The sequence below is a fragment of the Pongo pygmaeus genome, chromosome 6 (genome assembly GCF_028885625.2).
Source record: "Pongo pygmaeus isolate AG05252 chromosome 6, NHGRI_mPonPyg2-v2.0_pri, whole genome shotgun sequence".
Lineage (NCBI taxonomy): Eukaryota > Metazoa > Chordata > Mammalia > Primates > Hominidae > Pongo > Pongo pygmaeus.
The window spans coordinates 122,919,113-122,936,623 of NC_072379.2; the positions used below are offsets into that span (position 1 = coordinate 122,919,113).

At 40.9% G+C, this 17,511-nt stretch overlaps 1 protein-coding gene and 1 long non-coding RNA gene across 2 annotated transcripts in view; one reads left to right on the forward strand and one right to left on the reverse strand.

Moving 5' to 3' along the window:
- The window catches only part of LOC129041291 (uncharacterized), a 33,671-nt gene extending 27,263 nt beyond the window's left edge, over positions 1–6,408 (forward strand). The window contains exon 3 of the long non-coding RNA XR_008503831.1: positions 6,208–6,408. This is a non-coding gene — a long non-coding RNA (uncharacterized LOC129041291). The remainder of the gene's footprint in view (positions 1–6,207) is intronic.
- A 1,504-nt stretch (positions 6,409–7,912) lies between these two features.
- On the reverse strand, positions 7,913–11,069 carry TMEM229A (transmembrane protein 229A). The gene has a single exon (XM_054496747.2). It carries the CDS (start codon positions 10,622–10,624, stop codon positions 9,494–9,496), a length of 1,131 nt encoding a protein of 376 aa, XP_054352722.1. The 5' UTR covers positions 10,625–11,069; the 3' UTR covers positions 7,913–9,493.
- Between the last annotated feature and the right edge of the window lie 6,442 nt (positions 11,070–17,511).

Genomic DNA, 17,511 nt, shown 5'->3' on the forward strand with positions numbered 1-17,511 from the left:
TTCATAGAATGGTGGAATGGCCTTTTGAAGACTCAGTTATAGCACCGGCTAGATGACAATGCCTTGCAGGGCTGGGGCAAGGTTTAACATCATATGAATTATATGAGTGTTTCTCCCATAGCCAGCATTCATGGGTCCAAGAATCAACGAGTGGACCTGGATTACACATGGTGACCCACCAGCAAAGTTTTTGCTTCCTGTTCCCATGACCTTATGCTCCACTGGCCTAGAGGTCTTAGATTCAAAGGGAGAAATGCTTCCTTCAGGAGACACAACAATCATTCTATTGAACTGGAAGTTAAGACTGCCACTCAGTTACTTTGGATTCCTCATGCCTCTGAATCAACAGGCAAAAAAGGGAGTTACTGTGCTAGCTGGGGTGATTTATTCTGACTAACAAGGGGAAATTTGGACTGCTGCTTCACAACGGAGGTAAGAAAGAATAGATCTGGAATACAGGAGATCCCTTAGGGAGTCTCTTAGCATTACTATGCCTTGTGATTAAGGTCAGTGGAAAACCATAGCAACTGTCCAGTCCAATCCAGGTCTGTAATGACCCAGACCTTTCAGAATGAAGGTTTGGTTTACACCACCAGGTAAAGAACCACGACCAGCTGAAGTATTTGCTGAAAGCAAAGTGAATACAAAATGAATAATGAAAGAAAGTAGTTATGAATACCTGCCGTGCCCACATAAACAATTACAGAAATGAAAAATATAATTGTCATGAGCATTTTCTTCTTGTTCCATTCAGGAACACACAATGTTGTGTCCTGAATGGAATCCTGGAGAAAAGGACATTAGGTACAAACTAAGGAAATCTGAATAATGTGTGGGCTCTTGTTAGTAATATAGGTACCTAAATAACAACAAAAGACTCATACTAATGCAAGATGTTAATGGGTGTATAAGAGCTGTGTACTATCATCACAGTTTTCTTGCAAATCTGAAACTGTTCTAAACAATAACATCTCTTTTTAAAAATAAAAAAATAAAAATAGCTGCAAACTGAGCAAATCAGTCTTTAGAGAAGAGTCACATCATAAAACATACTCTTTCCAACTAGTTCACATGAACATCAGTTTTTCTTTCTAAATTCATGGTTCAGAAATAATGTTTTTAAGGGTAGCTAGGTTCTCTGACTAGCCTACAAATTTAAAAGTCCACCAGGTATTTAAACTCTCTTAGAGGGCTAACTGAGGTTTTTGCCTGGGTAAAGAAGCTGCTGAGCAGAGGAGGGAAAAATATGAAAAATTAAAACATTTGTACCTCTTTTTCTAGGCACAAGGTGATTCTTGTATATGTTCTATAAATAAATGTCCTATTGAAATCACATATGCCACCTGGTAGTATTTCTAAGTTATGCTTCCACTATTATGTCTGACATAAACATTCAGAACCAACAAAAAATTTCTGAGCATCTACTCTTAGCTATGTTCTTTGCTAAGTGTTGAGAAAACAGGGAAAATGACATTGCGTCTAATCCCAGGAGAAGACAGCAGGAAAATAGAAGAAACAAAAGAAATGAAGAGTAAATTCAATGGTAACTTTTCCCTTCTTCACTCTACTTGCTGTCACTTCTCTCTAACTCACTTTCAGGTCCTAGTCATGCAGTATTGGAATAACAGAGATCCATGTCCACTATCTTTATATGAATGTATAAGTGCATAAAGAGGACCAGCTGGCTTAATGGTAGTTCACTGGAAGGAGACCTAGGGTATTTCGAGAAATGAAAATTCAATTGAAACAATGGCAGGGTTGAGCTGCAAAAATAGCTAATCGTGTGTAATGTTGTTTCCTATCTGCAGAGATAAAATTTCTAGACCAAGTTGGAAATAGCTTTATTATTATACTTTATTAAATATTGCTGAAATATTTTGGGATATTTAACCTGGGGTAAGACGATTATGACACACTTGGAAACTTTCTTCAAATTTTTGGTTTTTGGTGGATTATAAAACATGCTGCTATAAAGAAACATGCACATGTATGTTTATTGTGGCACTATTCACAATAACAAAGACTTGGAATCAACCCAAATGTCCAACAATGATAGACTGGATTAAGAAAATGTGGCACATATACACCATGGAATACTATGCAGCCATAAAAAAATGATGAGTTCATGTCCTTTGTAGGGACATGGATGAAGCTGGAAACCATCATTCTCAGCAAACTATCACAAGGACAAAAAACCAAACACCACATGTTCTCACTCATAGGTGGGAATTGAACAATGAGAACACATGGACACAGGAAGGGGAACATCACACACCGGGGCCTGTTGTGGGGTGGGAGGAGGGGGAGGGATAGCATTAGGAGATATACGTAATGTTAAATGACGAGTTAATGGGTGCAGCACACCAACATGGCACATGTATACATATGTAACAAACCTGCATGTTGTGCACATGTACCCTAAAACTTAAAGTATAATAATAAAAAAAAAAATCTTTGGTTTTTGGTTTGTCCATGAATTGAAAACTCCAAAAAATGACTGAGTTACAGATGTGGTCTTATTGTTTGGACCTTTCTAACAATCTAAGCTATAGAACAAAGAAACACATTTTCTTGGGAGATCTGAGTAAGTACAATGATCTGTCATTGGAAATGATCATGAAGACGGATGGACACACGTCCAAGATGATCTAGAAGGAATTACTGTATGGGCTGGGAGTTGAACTAGGTGACCATTAGTTATCCTCTTAAGCTCTAAAGTTCTGTGATTTTAGATTTTTAATAAGTTGTGGTCTCTTTACTCGTGCACTGAGTAGACACTTCAATAACACTATTATTAAAACTTTCATAGCATGCCCAATAACATCATTACATAAAAAATAAACTCAGAAATTCCACTAAATAAATATTAACTCAATAAAGTATACATTTGGTATTCTGTCAAACCTAGGGTGTGCAGTGTTTCCTGAACCCAAAATTTACTTTGGAATGCAAATCTTGCATGCTAGAAAGATATAGAATAACATTCACGTATTCCAATTATTTTACCCATAGAAAATTAACACATGTGCTCTCTATGGCTATTGAATAGTATCCTTCTCAACTGATCTTCAATTTCTGCCTTAATTATTCTTTTGTTTCTGTTTTGTTTTGTTTGCTTTAAATATCAGCATTATGAGTAAGTCCTATGATGAATTTTATTAAACTCTTGCTTTTAAGTATTTGGAATCTGACTGCTCTCTCTCGTACACCAGGGAACTCTTTTATTTATTTTTTCTTCCTCTTCATTCATTGCTACTAATAAAAGGATTAGACTAAAATAGTTCTCCTTCAGAAGTGTACAAGAGCCTATTTAATTTTGTTTTTGTCCTAAAAGTTATTAGGTAATCATAACAAAATGATATAAACTTTCTGCATGTTCTCAATATTATTTTCCCCCAGTAATGACTTTTCAATATTTGAAGTTTGGAATCTGAGATCCTATAAGGCTATTTTTGTTTTCATTATGGATATTAATAATATTTTAATAAAATATCTTGTATATAGTATGAACATCTGCTGAAATCCCATGAAAAGTGGAGCTAATTTTCTCCTTAATATGGTAAGAACAATTTCTTGGATGGACTGTTGATCGATGGAATCTTTCACCCTTCTTTGGCTAGCTCCTTGTCTCTGTGACACCTATGGCCTCTCAATTTCTTTCTTGGTACAGCTGTTTAGGTCTGCGAGGATAAGTTACCAGGAAACTTCACCAGGTGATGTTCTGTAGGTTGACCAGAGCAGTTCGCCAAAGGCTTTTCTTGGCTTGAACCAGGTTGAGACTCCAACGACTCAAGCAGAGTGTCTAGAATTTAGTTTTCTAAACCTGCAATCAATGTATTTTTTTTTAATTTTCTGAAGTAATATAATTACCCTAAAAAGCTTTCAAAAACTTGCTGCTTAGGCTCCATGAATGAAGCATCATTTGAAAAGGTACAATAAAGAAAATAAAGAGATCATAAGTATCATGGAAAAAGAATGAAACACTGATTTTTTTTTTTTTTTTTTTTTGATACAGGGTCTCACTCTGTCACCCAGGCTGGAGTCCATCAAAAGTCACTGCAGCCTTAGCCTTCTGTGTGCAAGGGATCCTCCCACTTAAGCCTCCTGAGTAGCTGGTGGCATATGCCACAGAGCCTGGCTAATCTTTGATTTTTTTGTACAGATTGTGTCTCCTTATGTTGCTCAGGCTGGACTCAAACTTCTGGTCTCAAGCGATCCTTCCATCTTAGCTTCCCAAATTGTTGGAATTACAGGCATGAGCCAGTGCGCTTGGCCTGCATATATTAGCTCTGAAAAACTTTGGAAGACTTCTTACTTCACTGAAAGTGGGGTTTATCAACTCAGCTGCCAACGGCTTTCCTCCCATTTAGCCTTTGTGTGAAAAACACAATTAATACTTTCTTAAGTAGTAAAAACTGAGCCAAGAAACCATCTTTCAGAGTAAATTCTTGCCTTGGGTGGAAGGCTGGATGTTATTAACTTTCACGATTTCTTTCAACACTTGATTTTCCTCAATCACATTAAAGACATATTATTTATTTTTCTTTTTAGTTGGGAAAGTTGGTTCATGTGACTTTTGCATTTTGTAGAATTTTTAAGAGGTAAGATGAAAATTAAACATTTCTGCGTGTTAAGGATCCATGTTTCTCTGTCAGATGTCTGGTAATTTGCTTGACGATTTTTGCAAAGATAATTTAGAAATTAAGGAAACCATTCTCTATGTTTTCTTTACATTAAAAGAAAAAAAGTCTTCAATAAAAAATTTCTCAAATATCACATTGTATACCATAAATATAATTTTTCATTTGTCAATTATAAAATAAATATTTTAAAAGCAAAAAAAAAAATTTCTCTATCCACATCACAGGTTAATTTACAATTTGAGCTGCTGGTGGCTGGCTTGAGGCCTCAATGTTAAAAATGAGAATGAGGCTAATTCTAGCGAATAGAGGTCCACACAGACAATTGCTATCTTTGTTAGATGCTCCAGTACCAAGCCTAAGAATAGGAAAAAAACTAAAAACACCCTGGAAATGTAACAGAATCATCTTTTGCTGCCATCTTTCTCTTCAGTATAAGCTGAGCATGTGTTTGATACATAGGGGTGTGGGAACCATATACTTTCTTCTGACTTTCCTTCAGTAAAGGAGCTTAATTCCATTAAGCATTGTTCAAGATAGTATATTAAAAATTAACATAAAAGATAAAAGATTTTAATGCCTTTTAATATAAGGAAAATTGATTTTATTAAAATGCTTTAAGATACTACAATACAATTACTTATTTATCACTCTAACTCTGTATTGTTAGTGTAGCTTCCTTTCCAAGTATATTGATTTTTTTATGTGTTTTGGAAGTAGGAAACGAACCAAAGTAGTCTATCAAAATTCTCATTCACCGTCTTTCTTAAACAGAACCAAGTCTATCATGCCGACGGAGACTATTTCAAGAGTAGAAATTCTTTTTATTCAAAGGGGTAGGATTATCCAATGTTTCTTAAACAATGAAAGACAGGTTATATTTTTCTAACCTGTGTTTTGCTGAGCTGAAGCATGAAATATCAAATATTTATAATAAAGTATTCATAGTTAAGTACACTGAATCATTAAAATGTTGGAAATATTGAAATGGATGATCGATCTTATTGGAGTCCTTGTGTGATACAGGAACTTCTGTATTTACTGTTAACAAGAAAAACTAAAAAGGTTACATTCCTTTTTAGATTCAGAGCTCAAATAGAATTGATTTAAAATTTAAAGCACTTCTAATAAGACATTTCAGCATTGCATAAGTTAAACACGGAGAAAAAAATAAATTACATTTATGTTTTTCTATTAATACATTTCTTACTCTGAGATGTTTACTAGAACTCAGAATAAATGTCTCTAAAGATTTAGTTTTAATTTTTGGCTGCTTAGCTCTTACAATGACATTTATCCTGAATACCATATTAAATGTGTAGTAATAATTATATGTATTTTTCCTAGCTTGTGAAATGAGGTATCTTGCATTTTGGCATATTATTCTGATTTTGGAGACAGGGTCTTGCTCTGTTGCCCGGGCTGGAATGCAGTGGTGTGATTATAGCTCACTGCAGTCCTGTACTCTTAGGCTTAAGTGATTCTCCTGCCTCAGCCTCTGAAGTATCTAGGATTATAGGCATGTGGCACTATATCTGGCTAATTTATTTTTTAATTTTTTTTGTAGAGACGAGGACTTGCTATGTTGCCGGTTTGGTATTGAACTCTTGGTCTCAAGTGATTCTCCTGCCTTGGGTTCCCAAAGCGTTGGGACTGCAGATGTCAGCCATCACGCCTGGCCTTATTCTTAAGATTATCTGAATTCAAGCAAGGTACTGTATTTCACAGCATCACTGAAACATAAAGATGTATCATCTCGGGATAAGAACTAGGCTGATGTCAGTTATGCATCCTGCTATTAGCTCCCTTGTTATTTAATACCATGGAATAAAAAGGCAGCATGAAAGTCTTTTTGCCACTATTGCCTGGCTTTTATGCAGCTACTCTTGCATCTATAATAGTGGAAGGGAAGAGCAATATGGATTGTAAAATGAACTCCATAGAAGATCCACTGTGGTCAGTAGATCAAGGCATGACAGTATTGACGTTAAGAATGGACACTGGAGTCCAGTATATACGGATTCAAATCTAAATGCTCAGTAGGTGTATGACTTGGGCAGTTACTTAACCTATTTGGGTTTGAGTTTTCTTGTCTTCATCTGTAAAAGGAGGGCTGTTAGAGGTTTAAGTGAATATATGTGCACATATGTATATATATTAAGAGATATACATGATATATATAAATAAAATATATATCTATTCCCTTGAGATATATATATGAATATGTGTATTCCCGAGATATATATGAATATATATATATATTCCCCTAAGATATATACATACACATATTTTCACATATTTCTTTACACACACACACACAGACACACACCCCTTAGAAGAGTTCCTTGTAGGTGGTAAGTGCTAATTAGATATTAACTATCATCACATTGCCATCTCATTTCTGTATTTGAATTACTAGTTAGTGACACAATTGAATGATCTGATGGTTCCTTCTTTTCCCTGGTTTTCCTTAAAGGATCAAAGTTTGTAGCAAAATGTCACATTTAAGAAGCTGAGTAAACACAGAATGAGAAGCCCTAAAGCGAGGTGCTGTGTTAATAGACAGGCTAATCACTTCCTGAATACATAAGAACTAGCTCTTTCTAGAACTAGCAGAGAGACTGCTAACAGGTATTTGTTTTAGATTGATGGACTGATTTTCCAGGAACAGGCTTGATGAGGGCCCTCATAAAAATTGCCTCTCATAGCCTATTGCAAATAAGTATAATCTTACATGAATCAAAGCACTAGTACGTAAGCATCCCAAGGACAGAGATTTTGTCTGTGTTGGTTCACAGCTATATCCACGGAGTTCAGGCAAGTGCCTGGCAAATAGTGGAGGCTCAGTAACTATCTCTTGAGTGAATTGAATGCATGAAAACCTGGACTTTTCCTTTAAATAGGATTAACATTAAAAGCAAAACAAAACAGCATGCTTTCCTACTTCCTTGATGGACTTCTGACCCTAAGAATGCTGTTAGGCAGGTAAGAAGGGCTGGAGAGCAGCATGTGAAGGGCACAGTGCAAATGTGTACATTTAGCAAGTATTTCAGAAATCTCGGATTTGGTGAAGTATTCGCTGGAGTGTGTGGTGTGATGTCACACTTAACTCAGATTCATGTGTCACATTTGAATTACAAATATTCTGTCCAGCATCTCCCTAACTTGAGTGACTATGCTTATACTTTTTTCTACACAGGGTTTTCATAAATCTTTGATCCGTGACCAAGTGTCATAGAGAACTTTTCTTAAGTGAAACTCTTTGCAAACAGTTAGCTTATATTTAAGTTTCTATTCAGCTTTGAGTATAGCATTTTGGCTAAAATAATGTTTTGCGCGGTCCGTTTCACAGGTGAAGTTGATTATATAGCATTCATTACTCTTAATTTAGCTTATAACCTCAGATAGTGGTTTAAAATATATAACACTCATAACTATGTCTAACTTAATCAAATTTAAATACATATTCTTTTCTACTCCTGGAGCAAACATTTTTTAAAAACAGAAAAAAGTCCCTTTTTACAGCATAGGCTCGCTGATAATTTGAATAGAAAACCACTCATTTCTATACATGAAATTTTCCTGATTGTAATAAAAACTGAGAGGATATTCGTCATCCCTGGCTGAGCTGCACTGAATTCTACTCTTTTATAAATGTAATAAAACAGCAAACAACATCAAAATACATTATTAATTAGGCATGAATTTCTTAAAATGGTTTACATCATCTCATTTAACTTCAGAGCTTGCAGACATCAATAGTTAAGTCACCACAAAGCTACCATTGATTTATAATGCACATTACCACATCAAGCCTGGCCCAAGGACTCTGGGCCCAGAAGGAAAAAGAACCATGGCAGAAATATGCTGAAAACATATCTGTATTCACAGAAAACAATTAGGCTTAATGTAATTAGAGTGAACATTCAGGTTCATTTTATTCAAAGGTAATGTTTCTGCCCTTGAAGTTCCATGTAGAAAAGGGTCCTTGGAGTTAGAACACTGTGGAAGGTGATATAATTTCACTTGGCCCTCGGCTATGTAAGGTAAACATTTTACATTATTGCACAGTAACAAAAATTTACAGCCATAGATAACACAGGATCTGATCAACGTTAACACACCTGGTGTTTAAGGCTTACCCACATTGGAAAGCAATCATTTCCTGGATGGAGATCAAATATCTTAACACAGTGTCACCTGTCTGAGTTGCTAGAAAAGACCTCTCATTTAAAAATCTGTTCATAGAACGTGCTTTCACATTTTTCAGCCTCTTTTCACTTGTGTGCTAGACGGAGGCACTTTAAGAGCTATTAACTGTAGTCTCAAGAGTACAAGACATTGAGTTTCTTTAGTCATTGATAAATATGGCAAGGAATTAAAATGAAATTAGATTAAAAAGAAAGTAAACAAATCACTGAATCAGAAAATTTAGCCAAATCTTGTAAAAATCACTGGTCTCTGATTTAAAGATCCCCCCGCCAAAAAAAAAAAAAAAAAAAATTAGTAGCTATCACTCATCTATGGCCAGATGGGTAAACACTACTACATCATTCTGATGTTAAGGTATAACGGTTTTGCTGTTTGGGCTTGTAAACGTTGGGGCTTGTAAACGTTTTAAAACATTGGCGAATAAAGTACTTTGAATTATGTTTCGAGTAGTGTTTCCAAGTATATTATACACGGGTTTCAAATAGAAAAACTAAAAGGTGGAATAAAACAATTTGGAAGAGCTTAGTAAAGCGTATAAAAATTAAAGGACTAAAAAACCCACTTCATTTTAAATGTGTAAAAATAAATCGCATCCATTCGTGGGAATCCAGTGACTTTTTCCCTTTCTTTCTTTTTTGGTTTTAGTTAGTTGGTACGTACTGCACCCTCCACAACACGTTGGAAATTAGGTCCTGGTACACACTAAGGAATATCCAGCCAGGTAAATACATCAGGGTAATGAGGCCCATGAAATTGAGCGGGTAGTGAGAATAGTCCCAGGAACAAGCCCCGCACGTGCGGAGTCCCAGACCCCAGGACAGCTCCCACACGTAGATGAAGATCACGTAGATGGGCACCCGCTTCCAAGTGCCCCAACCGCGGCTGTAGTGGAGGTGGAAGTAGAGCTTTTCCACCACGAAACTGCAGCTGCCGTACATAAAGAAGGACCAGAGCGACGTGTGGCCGCTGGTTGTTCCGTCCCCCTGCCCCAGTACGTTGAAAAAGAAGGTGAAGAAGATCTCATCCAGAAAGCCGTGCATTCCGAAGAAAAGAAAGCGGGGTAGGTCGGGCAGCCCCTGGCTGGGGGCTCCCCCGGCGCCCCTGGGGCCACGGGGTCGTCGCCGCCGGGCTCCGGCCGCAGTAGGGACCCGGGCGCCGGGAGGCGCGGGGAGCGCGCCCCTCCGCTGCTGCTGCTGCTGCTGCTGCTGCCGCCGCCTCTGTCGCCGGTACCGCAAGCGCAGGAAGCGCTTCAGGAACACTTGGCAGTGGTAGAGGGCCAGCACGTACTGCAGCGCCAGGTCCAGCGCCCCTGGCGCCACCGCGACCCCCGCCCCGCCGCCCAGGCTGAGTAGTAGCGCCTGGCCCGCTAGGGTCTGCAGCCCCACGTGGGCCGAGGGGTAGAGGAGGAAATTGAAGACGAAGGCGCTGGGACAGCGCCGCTGCTGCAGGTACACCTTCTCCAGGGCGAAATGGGTGAGCGAGTGCAGCAGGCAGCGGTAGGGCGAGGAAAACCCTAGCATCCGCAGGTCCGGGCTGCGGGCGAAGCGCCGGGCCGAGGACACCAGCACGTCCAGGGTGATCCCGTGCATCCCGTAGAAGTAGAGGCGCATCCAGGCGGGCAGCGTGGCGCTCTCAGCCGGCGCTTCAGCAGTGGACAGCGGCTCCGGGCAGCCGGCTGCCGCCTCGCTTCCTGGCCCGCCCGGGGCCCCCGGACGCCGCGCCGCGCCGCCCCTCCGTGCGGGGCCCTCGCTGTCCACGTCGCTCCCCGCCATGGGCTCGGAGGCTGTCCGAACGCCCGAGGATGCACAGCCGCCGCTGCCGGGTGCGCGGAGCTGCAGGGCCGAGCGGCCGAGCCCCGCGCCGCCTCCTGGCTGCTGCCGGCCCCCGGGGGGCGCGCAGGGAGCTCCGTCCCGGCCGCGGTCCCGCGGCAGCGGGGGCTGGTGCACTCAGGGGACGCGCGGGCCGCCCGGCTAGCGGAATCCCCCCGCCATGGCCCCGCTGCGCCCTCCCTTCCAGTCCCAGGCGAGGTGCCGCCCGCCCGCGCCCGCTCTAGCTCTCACCCTGCGCGGCCTAACGGGCACCGCGGCCCAGCCAGGGGAGGTGGCGCCGGGGCTGTGAGGGGAAATGCAGAAGCTCGTGCAAGCCCCATCCCCTCCGCTGCTTAGCCCCGCGCCTCCGCCGCAGGCTCTGGGAACGTAACGCGAGCAGCGGCGGCCCTGCCCCCGCCCTGCCAATGCCCCTCTCCGCCTGCCTCGACCTCTCCCGCCTTCGCAGGCCGCCCCCACGCGCGCGCCCGCCCGCCCGCCGCACCGAGTCCCACAGGGTCTGCTCGGGAAGGCCCGGCCCTGCTTCTTCCTGCCGGTGCGCCCCCTCAACACAGGGGCTCCGGCCGTGCGGGGGTCGCTTGCTGGGCGGAGACACTGAGCGGAGAAACACCTAACAGGTGTGACTGCAAGTTGATGGGCATTCCCTGCATCGCGGCAATCAGGGCCAGGGCCTTGCTGGCGGAGACGAATGGCCGAGTGCCACGGGCTGGAGGCTGGGCTCAAGACCAAAATATGGTGCTGTATACTTAATATTCTTATTCAAAGCCAGCTGTGTCCCAGTCATAGAGAATAAACTCGAGACTCCACGCCTGCCCCGCCTCTGCGTTACCCTCCATCTAAATTGCTGCCGCAGGGCCTGATCCACTTTTCCAATCTATTTCTTGGCCCATCTACTTTTCTGGGTTTACTCAAGGCCAGGGACAGAGATTCGATGTCCCCCAGAATTTGTAAAATGATTTCAGGCCAGTTGGGTTGGGTTGGGGTGTGGAGAAGAGGAAATGCTTTGTTCTAGCTACTGTGGGGTCTCAGGTGGAGAATAGTACCTCGTCCTGGCACACCCCGCTGCTGGGTTCTTCTTTTGGCAGAACTAGGTCATCCCAGAAATGGAGAGTGACATAAAGGGCCAGGGTTTATCTTTTTCTATCTTTTCTCTCCCCCCCTTCTCCTCTCCCCTCTTCTCCCTTCCTTCATTCTCTACTTCTTTCCCTCCCCTCCCCTCCCCTCCAATCCTTCCCTCCCTCCCTCTGTCCCTCCCTCTTTCTCTCCCTCCCTCCTTCCTTCCTTCCTTCCTTCCTTCCTTCTTTCCTTGGTGAAGAGTGGAAGGGGTTCAGAATGTTGGTGTGTTTGTTCCACCATTCTCTCCAATTTTGAATCAGTCTTGGAATTGGAAAGAGCCTTGGGGATGAATTATACCGATTACCTCCCTCTTTCTCCTCCTTCCCCCCAAATTCATGTGCGGATAGATAACAGTTCTGTGTTAGAGTTTAGATCCTCCCTTGATGAAAGGCTTTCTGGGGATTTTTTTTTTTTTTTCCTTCTGGCGAGTAGACATAATTTCTAAGGCAACCTCCTCCTCATGCTGTCTCCTTGCCTATTTCAGCCCCTCACGTTCCAATCTGTGGTAGCTAAGTTGACTGTGAATTAAGAGAAACTTTCATGTCAGGGACAGGAATGTCAGGAAGTTTTCATGTCAGGGACAGAAATGTCAGGTAGCAGGTTCATCAACTTGTTGCAAACCAGGTTTGACCTAGTTGCGCAAGTGCCTGAGCAAATACAATGAAGGGAAATAATGTAAACATTTTTGTAGGCACCTTGCTATGCCTACACTGGGAAAATAAAGGGTTATAAGATGCTCTCTTTAAGAGGTGTGTAATCTAGTTAAAATGATAATAATCTATTATGCCTTCATAAAGCCTGCTTATGATTATTATCAATAATAACTGATTGTGATCATTTAATAGTAAATACTAGATGTTTGTACTACTAGATTAATGTTTATTTTGAGTTTTTAGTTCATTAAATGAACTCAATCCTGGGCCCAATTTATCAGATATTACAAACAAATGCACTCTTTCTCCATAACTGCTATTTAGACAAGGGAAAGCACTTCTTCATAATACCATAAATGTAGCCATTCAAACTTGTATATGCTAACTTGCTATATTAAACCTGAATTGTTTTCAAATAGCAAATTAAACTTCAAGGGCCCAAGTCTTCTGTTTATTCTAACTTTTCTTAAGGATGCAAGGAAAATCTTGAAAATCTGTAGTCCAACCTAGAATTCATCCCAGGGAGTGCAGGAAAATCTTTTGGATTAAAAAAAAATTAGAGCTTTAATTTCTGTATTTTTAATTTCAGCATTTAAAAATTTCTATTTTTTATAACTTATATATTTTATAAATTACACAGTATAATAGAACATGTATAAAATTTATGTGTGTGTATATATATATATGAAACATTAAATTTTTTAGTGAGGAGTATCCAATAAAAAGTTTGGGCTAGCTACTGTCCTCACAGTGGTTCTCTATCAAGTGGGTTAGACTACTAAAAGTCTTCTCATTCTTTTGGGTCTTTTTCTGAAATGGTTTTCCGTTTTTCTTAGGAGAAATCATACAAAATATAAATGAACAGTTAGAAAAGCATAGTAGAAAGTGCAGCTATGATCTGTTATTCTCTCCATGTTTCTTTTATATTTTCATTGTGGCCTCTTCTTAGTTAGACCATTTCAGAATGTGAGTGAAACTAACTTAAAAAAGTAAACAAACAAACAAAAAAACTAGGCATAAGACAAAGTATAAGAAAAATGCTCATGGCATATATCACCTTTAATTCTTTTTTTTAGTCTCATTTAAAGAATCAGTATTTTGTGCCATTCTTATCCCAGCAGTGATGCCAACCTTTGTTTTTGCTTTATCATCACATTGTTCTTTTTGTTTTACATGCTTCATTGCTATATTTCTAAAACTATTCTTCATTTTAAAACTGCAGGATAGCTTTAGTGATCAATGATCATTTTATATTAAAAATCCTCACATTAGAGTCTCTATGAACATAAAAGATTAAAAGCATTTCTTGCTGGTCTTTGCTGCTGTATGCTGTCGGGGCCAAGGGAGAACCTTCCTCTTTGCTCTGTGAATGTTCACTGAAAATCGTGGACAAGAGGCAGATTAATTGGAGAAAAGGCATACAAATTAATGTGTACATGGGGGCCCTCAGAGTGAAGACCTGAAGATACAGGGGGAATTGTCTATTCTTTTGCTTAGGTTCAACAAAGTATGGACAGTTGCGTCCGTACATTTTGTCCAATTGTGATTGGACAAAAGAGTATGATCTAAGGCTAACAGACTGAGTGGGGAAAACTCAGCAAGGCCTGTCTGTCGAGAATCTTCTTGGCCTCCCTGAGCATACATTCCCTTCTTCTGGGTATGGGGCAGGACACTCTCTGGAATGGGGATCTTATGACCATAGTCAAAAAAAGGTAGGTTGGATAACTTCTTGATGACCAGTGTTTACACAGAAAGGCAGAGGGAAAGTTAGAGTAATAGTTTTAGGTTTTTGGCTGGCTTTGAGGAAAAGGGGTTTTGGTGTCTATGACCTGCCTTGGGGAAGAGGGATGCTAGTTTCTGTGGCTAGCCTGGCGGGGAATGGGACTGAGAGATAGAGGGGAGGAGAAGGTCAGAGAAAAACTTTTCTCAGGCTGCTTCCGAGGCTTTCATTGTGGAGTCTTGTTTTATGAGTCCCAACATTGCATTAGGTTGCAAAGGTACATCTGTAAACTCAGCAACTTTGGGAGTTGGTGGATATGAGGATAAAGGGAGTTTAAAAGTAAGAAACAGGAAACAACAATGAAGCAGCATCACTGAGATTCCATAGGTCTGGGGGCAGCCATTCAAATAACACTTTGGGATGTTTTTCATCTGTGGGAAACACAGGCGTCTTTGACCTCAGGCACTAAGAAGCTGTTTGGGAAACCATCTCTGTAATGGTGTAATAGTTCATGTGGCATAAATACTGACTGGCCAAGTTGACTATAAACTGGTACAACTCGTGGAACAAGGGTCATCAGTGTGACCAAGGAGAAATTTGAGAATTAGTACAAGGGCCCTTCGGAGGCTCATGATCATCTTTAATGAATTGTTGCCTAGTGGCCATAGGTTCAAGGTTGTCTTTTAGATGTATGGCAAGCCTGAGATCTTTCACTGCATACCAGAAGAACAGAAGGCAGGTGCATGGAGAACACAGCATTAAGAAGACAGCTAAAGAGAAGTTCAATTGGGTAAGACATGAATGTAGTGATAGAGAAAACAGCAGTCATATTAGCGGTAGATATACAAACCTACAAACCTTTCTTTTTCTTTTCTTTTTTTTTTTTGAGACAGTCTCTCTGTCTCCCTCTGCCTCCCAGGCTGGAGTGCAGTGGTGCCATCTTGGCTCACTACAGCCTTGACCTCCTGAACTCAAGTGATCCTTCTACCTCAGCCTGCCAAGTAGCTGGGACTACAGGCATATGCCACCACACTGGCTATTTTTTTATTTTTTATTTTTTGTGGAGACAGGGTCTCCCTATGTTGCCCAGGCTAGTCTGGAAGTCCTGGACTCAAGTGACCCTCCCACCTTGCCATCTCAAAGTACTGGGATTACACATGTGAGCCACCACTGTGTCCAGCCTAAACCTTTCTTTTTTTTTTTTTTTTTGTTTTCTGAGATGAAGTCTTGCTCTGTTGCCCAGGCTGGAGTGCGGTGGCGTAATCTCGGCTCATTGCAAGCTCTACCTCCCGGGTTCATGCCATTCTCCTGCCTCAGCCTCCCGAGTAGCTGGGACCACAGGCACCCGCCACCACGCCCGGCTAATTTTTTGTATTTTTAGTAGAGACAGGGTTTCACCGTGTTAGCCAGGATGGTCTCGATCTCCTGACCTCGTGATCCGCCTGCCTTGGCTTCCCAAAGTGCTGGGATTACAGGTGTGAGCCACCGCGCCCGGCCAACCATTCTTATTAAGAATAAAATTATACACACATGCTTATCTCTCATATACTGTAATCATTAACTAAGAAGGAAGACATCCATCCAAGAAGGCTTTCAGTTGTTGAATGTTTGCTCCCTAAAAATACCACCTAAGTAACTAATTTGATAAGGCAAATCTAAGTTTGTGGCTTAGCGTGGTAAGGGAGCTCTCTACCTTGACAAAGTTTTAATAACATCTTGGAGAGGGAGGGTGAAGTTGGGCTATTTATGAGGTTTTTGGTGCCTGGTTTAAGATGGGTTTTTCAATATGAGGGCTTGATGAAAGTTGGGTAATGATTATGATATATTGGTTTATAATTGGTGGATGCAGCAAGGACAAGGTTTTTGTTGTTGTTGTTGTTGTTGTTTTGAGATGGAGTTTTGCTCTTTTCTCCCAGGCTGGAATGCAATGGTGCGATATCGGCTCACTGCAACCTCTGCCTCCTGGGTTCAAGCGATTCTCCTGCCTCAGCCTCCCAAGTAGCTGGGATTACAGGCACCCACCACCATGCCCAGATAATTTTTGTATTTTTAGTAGAGATGGAGTTTCACCACATTGGCCAGGCTGGTCTCGAACTCCTGACCTCAGGTGATCCACCCCACCTCGACCTCCCAAAGTAATCCTTGGCTGGGATTACAGGTGTGAGCCACCACGCCCAGCCAAGGACAGGGTTTTGAGGTGAGGGTTTCAAAAAAAAGTGTTGAGAATAAATGGCAAACTTTTATCTCCCTGGGCCAGGGCTTCTTGTAATAATAGTACAGTTGTAGTATTACAAGAATAATACTTCATGTACGATTACAAGATGCCCTGCCCCAAGGAAATAAAGACATTGTAATAGTAAAGCCATGTTGAAGAAGATGGTCAGATTGTAAAGTAACATTCATGTAGACAATAAGCTGTGTGGGTGTAGGTGGTTTCAGGTTTGCACAATCTAATTGTTTGGAATTCAAGAGGAGAATAATTTAAGTAAGGACAGGTAAAGATCATTAAGAAGTAGGACTGACACTTTGAGTTTACCTAAAATAATGCTCATCCCAGTGTGTGTGGTAGCGGGGAGGGCGAAGAGAGAGAGGTTTATTGACTGCAGTAAAACCATGCCTACATACTAAAGATATAAAATGTTTGTATGCATATACTTATAGTTTCATTTATTTTACTTACATCTTCTTTTTAAATTTCTTTGTTATATACTAAAGTTTCAAATTAAAGAACTCCTGTGTGTTGCTTAAACATCAGGGAAGGCAAATGGACTATCAGGAGGAGACTATTAGTGCTCGAGGTTAAATGCAGAAAGATCATACACGAGCATGTAAACTTTTTTGGATATGACACTGTTAGGGGATCATCTTGGAAATCTGCCCTGTTGTTCCTATTGTATATCTTTACAAAGCTCTTCTTTTTACCATACTCCTTTTACTCCTTCTTCTGATAATTTAATTAATGGGGAGGCGTGTTGATATGAGGAGTTTCCTTCCTTTTCCTTTTGTACCTCTTCCTCATGGCTTCTTGTGTCCTCATAAAATTATTAATTTTTAACTTTAGGCCTTCTCTTCTGTTACTCTTCTGTCCCTGGAATTTCTTGGAGCTCCTGTTTTTCACCAGGAAACATTGCTTCCATTGAGGGTTGTTTCTGAGATTTCATGGAGAGGGTCTCCTAGGGAACAGATATTGAATAAATTACTTTAATTCATAGAGATTAAGAAAATGAAAGGTAATGAGTTGCTTTGGAAGAATTTGCTTAAAAAAGAAAATTTCACCTTGAGCAATATTCAGATCAGGAGCACTCTTTTTGTATAATTTCTGCCTGCCTGCCAGTGCCTCACCC

What these genes read in the sequence shown, in the direction of transcription:
- TMEM229A (XM_054496747.2), bottom strand. Translation starts at nt 10,624, where the DNA reads ATGGCGGGGAGCGACGTGGACAGCGAGGGCCCCGCACGGAGGGGCGGC.